At 39.6% G+C, this 2,054-nt stretch overlaps 1 protein-coding gene across 1 annotated transcript in view; it reads left to right on the forward strand.

Moving 5' to 3' along the window:
- Positions 1-1,410: 1,410 nt before the first annotated feature.
- The window catches only part of RAB18 (RAB18, member RAS oncogene family), a gene marked incomplete at its 5' end in the record, with an annotated part of 13,452 nt that continues 12,808 nt past the window's right edge, over positions 1,411-2,054 (forward strand). Inside the window, one exon of the mRNA XM_010194237.1 lies at positions 1,411-1,466. Within this exon, the coding sequence (XP_010192539.1) occupies positions 1,411-1,466 (56 nt within the window). The remainder of the gene's footprint in view (positions 1,467-2,054) is intronic.

A 2,054-nucleotide genomic window follows, 5' to 3' on the forward strand; every position in this document is an offset into this window, starting at 1 on the left:
AAGTTGGCTGGGCTTAGCACTCAGGATGTTTAAACTCATGCTTTTTATTCTAGTGGCAGTGTGAGGGTTCCATATTTTGTCTGCTTTGAGTGAAATGAGTTCTGGTTGTAACTGAAAATAGCTGCTCTTTAAATAGCATCCTGATACAACTGTCTGAAGGTACCTGTAAAAATCTATGTCCTAGCAATTTTTTTAAAATTAATCTTTCATAAATAAAGCTACGATTTGCTTTTGAGGTTCTGGAATAAGGGAAAAAAGATTGGTCTGCAGTCAGCTTTGGAGTTGTCACCCAGCCTTACCGAAGTAAAGGAATTTCAGTAGTCACTATTTCTGTCAATACAGTGTCCAAATGCTAAAAGGAACTTGCCCACTAAATTCACATGCAAAAAGAGAGGAGAGGAGAGAGGAAAAAAAAATCCCAAACCAGAAAAACCCAACCAAACAAAAAAAACCCACAAAAACCCAACACCCCAACAAAATGAGGGAAGTGGGAGGGAAAGACCAAAACATAAATAGGACTTTGTTTTGTTTTGTTTCTCTAGCCTGGAAGTGAACAGAAGCTGTCAGTTGAAGCAAACAGCTGTCTGCCACACGGTCATATACACTTGCCTCAGATACACGAGACTGGTGATTTTGAAAACAATATGCTGATAATCTGTCCCTTACCAAAATATTTACATTTGGCACAGGCACAGCAGCATTATGTGCACTTCTTTGAAGGATCCTCCTACTGTAGTGTGATGTGCTGGTGAATCTTAGTTGTAGCTGTTCTTCTATTGATAGCAAACATTTCCATTAGGATAGAGGGAAATTTTATGTGTTAGTCCTTATATACAAAAAATAACAAAATCATAAACCAAAGGTGAGCTTACTCTACTCTTAAACTTCTCCGTCTTTGTTTCTGATGGGTGTAGTCCTTACTGTTTTACTGTGTGCCCAGTTGAAAGAGTTATTTCTGGAGTGAAAAGCTGACTTGGACTTTTTTTCTCAAGCTTACAGAAGTACTGTGTGAGGCAATATGAAACAAAAAAAAAATATTTTGTACTGAATTCTGAGAGAAGAGAAATAGAATAAGATGGAAGTGAAATGCTTTGAGAAGCAGACCATGCGACTGTTTAGGCAAGTGATTTGATTACTTGTGTGGTAATTTGTTTTCAAAGAGACATACTTGGTAGTAGATGCAGAGAAGAGACCTGGGCAATTCTAGCAGAGCATGTCTACTGTGTTATTTTCATGTTCCTTTCTTTGATCTTTGTAGGAGAGAAATTACGGAAAAACGAGACTTGTTTTTATTTAGCTATGTGATCTTGCTGTGACTTTCAAACTTGTAATTTATAGGCTTCTGGCAAGCTATGGATATGCTGCAATAATAGTAACTCTTCCCCCCCCCCCCCCCCCCCTCTCTATCAGCCTCCTGCTGCGGTTCACAGATGATACGTTTGACCCAGAACTTGCAGCAACAATTGGTAAGTATGTGCTGATGCTACCTTAGAAAAATTTATACCAACTTCAGTACAAAATTGTAGTTTGTTCAGACTTGCCTAACTGGTAGTGAAGTTCAGACATGTCTGCTACTCTGTGAGGGAAGAATGATGTGGACACAGTTTTAGCATGCGGTGCTTATTGGTATAGAGCATTGACTGCACTGGCCTTTAGTTGTCCCCTTTATGCAAAATTATCTCTTTGGCTAGGAAAACAGGTATAAATGTCACCCTTCACCACAAAGATGGAAGTCATAGGTATGGGCAGTGAAAAGCTCTAGTGGAACAACTTGCAGTTCACTGTTTACCAGCATTTCAGGCTGAAATGGAAGTGTAAGAGCTACTGTTATGTCTCCTACTGATTTACCTGTGCAAGATAGATACCAAGTTGTTTCAGTAGCAATATTGCTGCCCAGAACTTGTGTTCTGTGCAATATACTTGGTAGCTATCTTAAGAAAACCTAACACCCCTTTTAGTAGGGGACGTTAGCTCTTGCAACTCCTGACAATACTAGAATGTACTGGACTTCGTGTGTGTCGTAGTTTACGGCTGGGGTGGGCACTAAAACCTGG

Source organism: Mesitornis unicolor, unplaced genomic scaffold (genome assembly GCF_000695765.1).
Source record: "Mesitornis unicolor isolate BGI_N332 unplaced genomic scaffold, ASM69576v1 scaffold3241, whole genome shotgun sequence".
In the NCBI taxonomy this organism is placed as follows: domain Eukaryota; kingdom Metazoa; phylum Chordata; class Aves; order Mesitornithiformes; family Mesitornithidae; genus Mesitornis; species Mesitornis unicolor.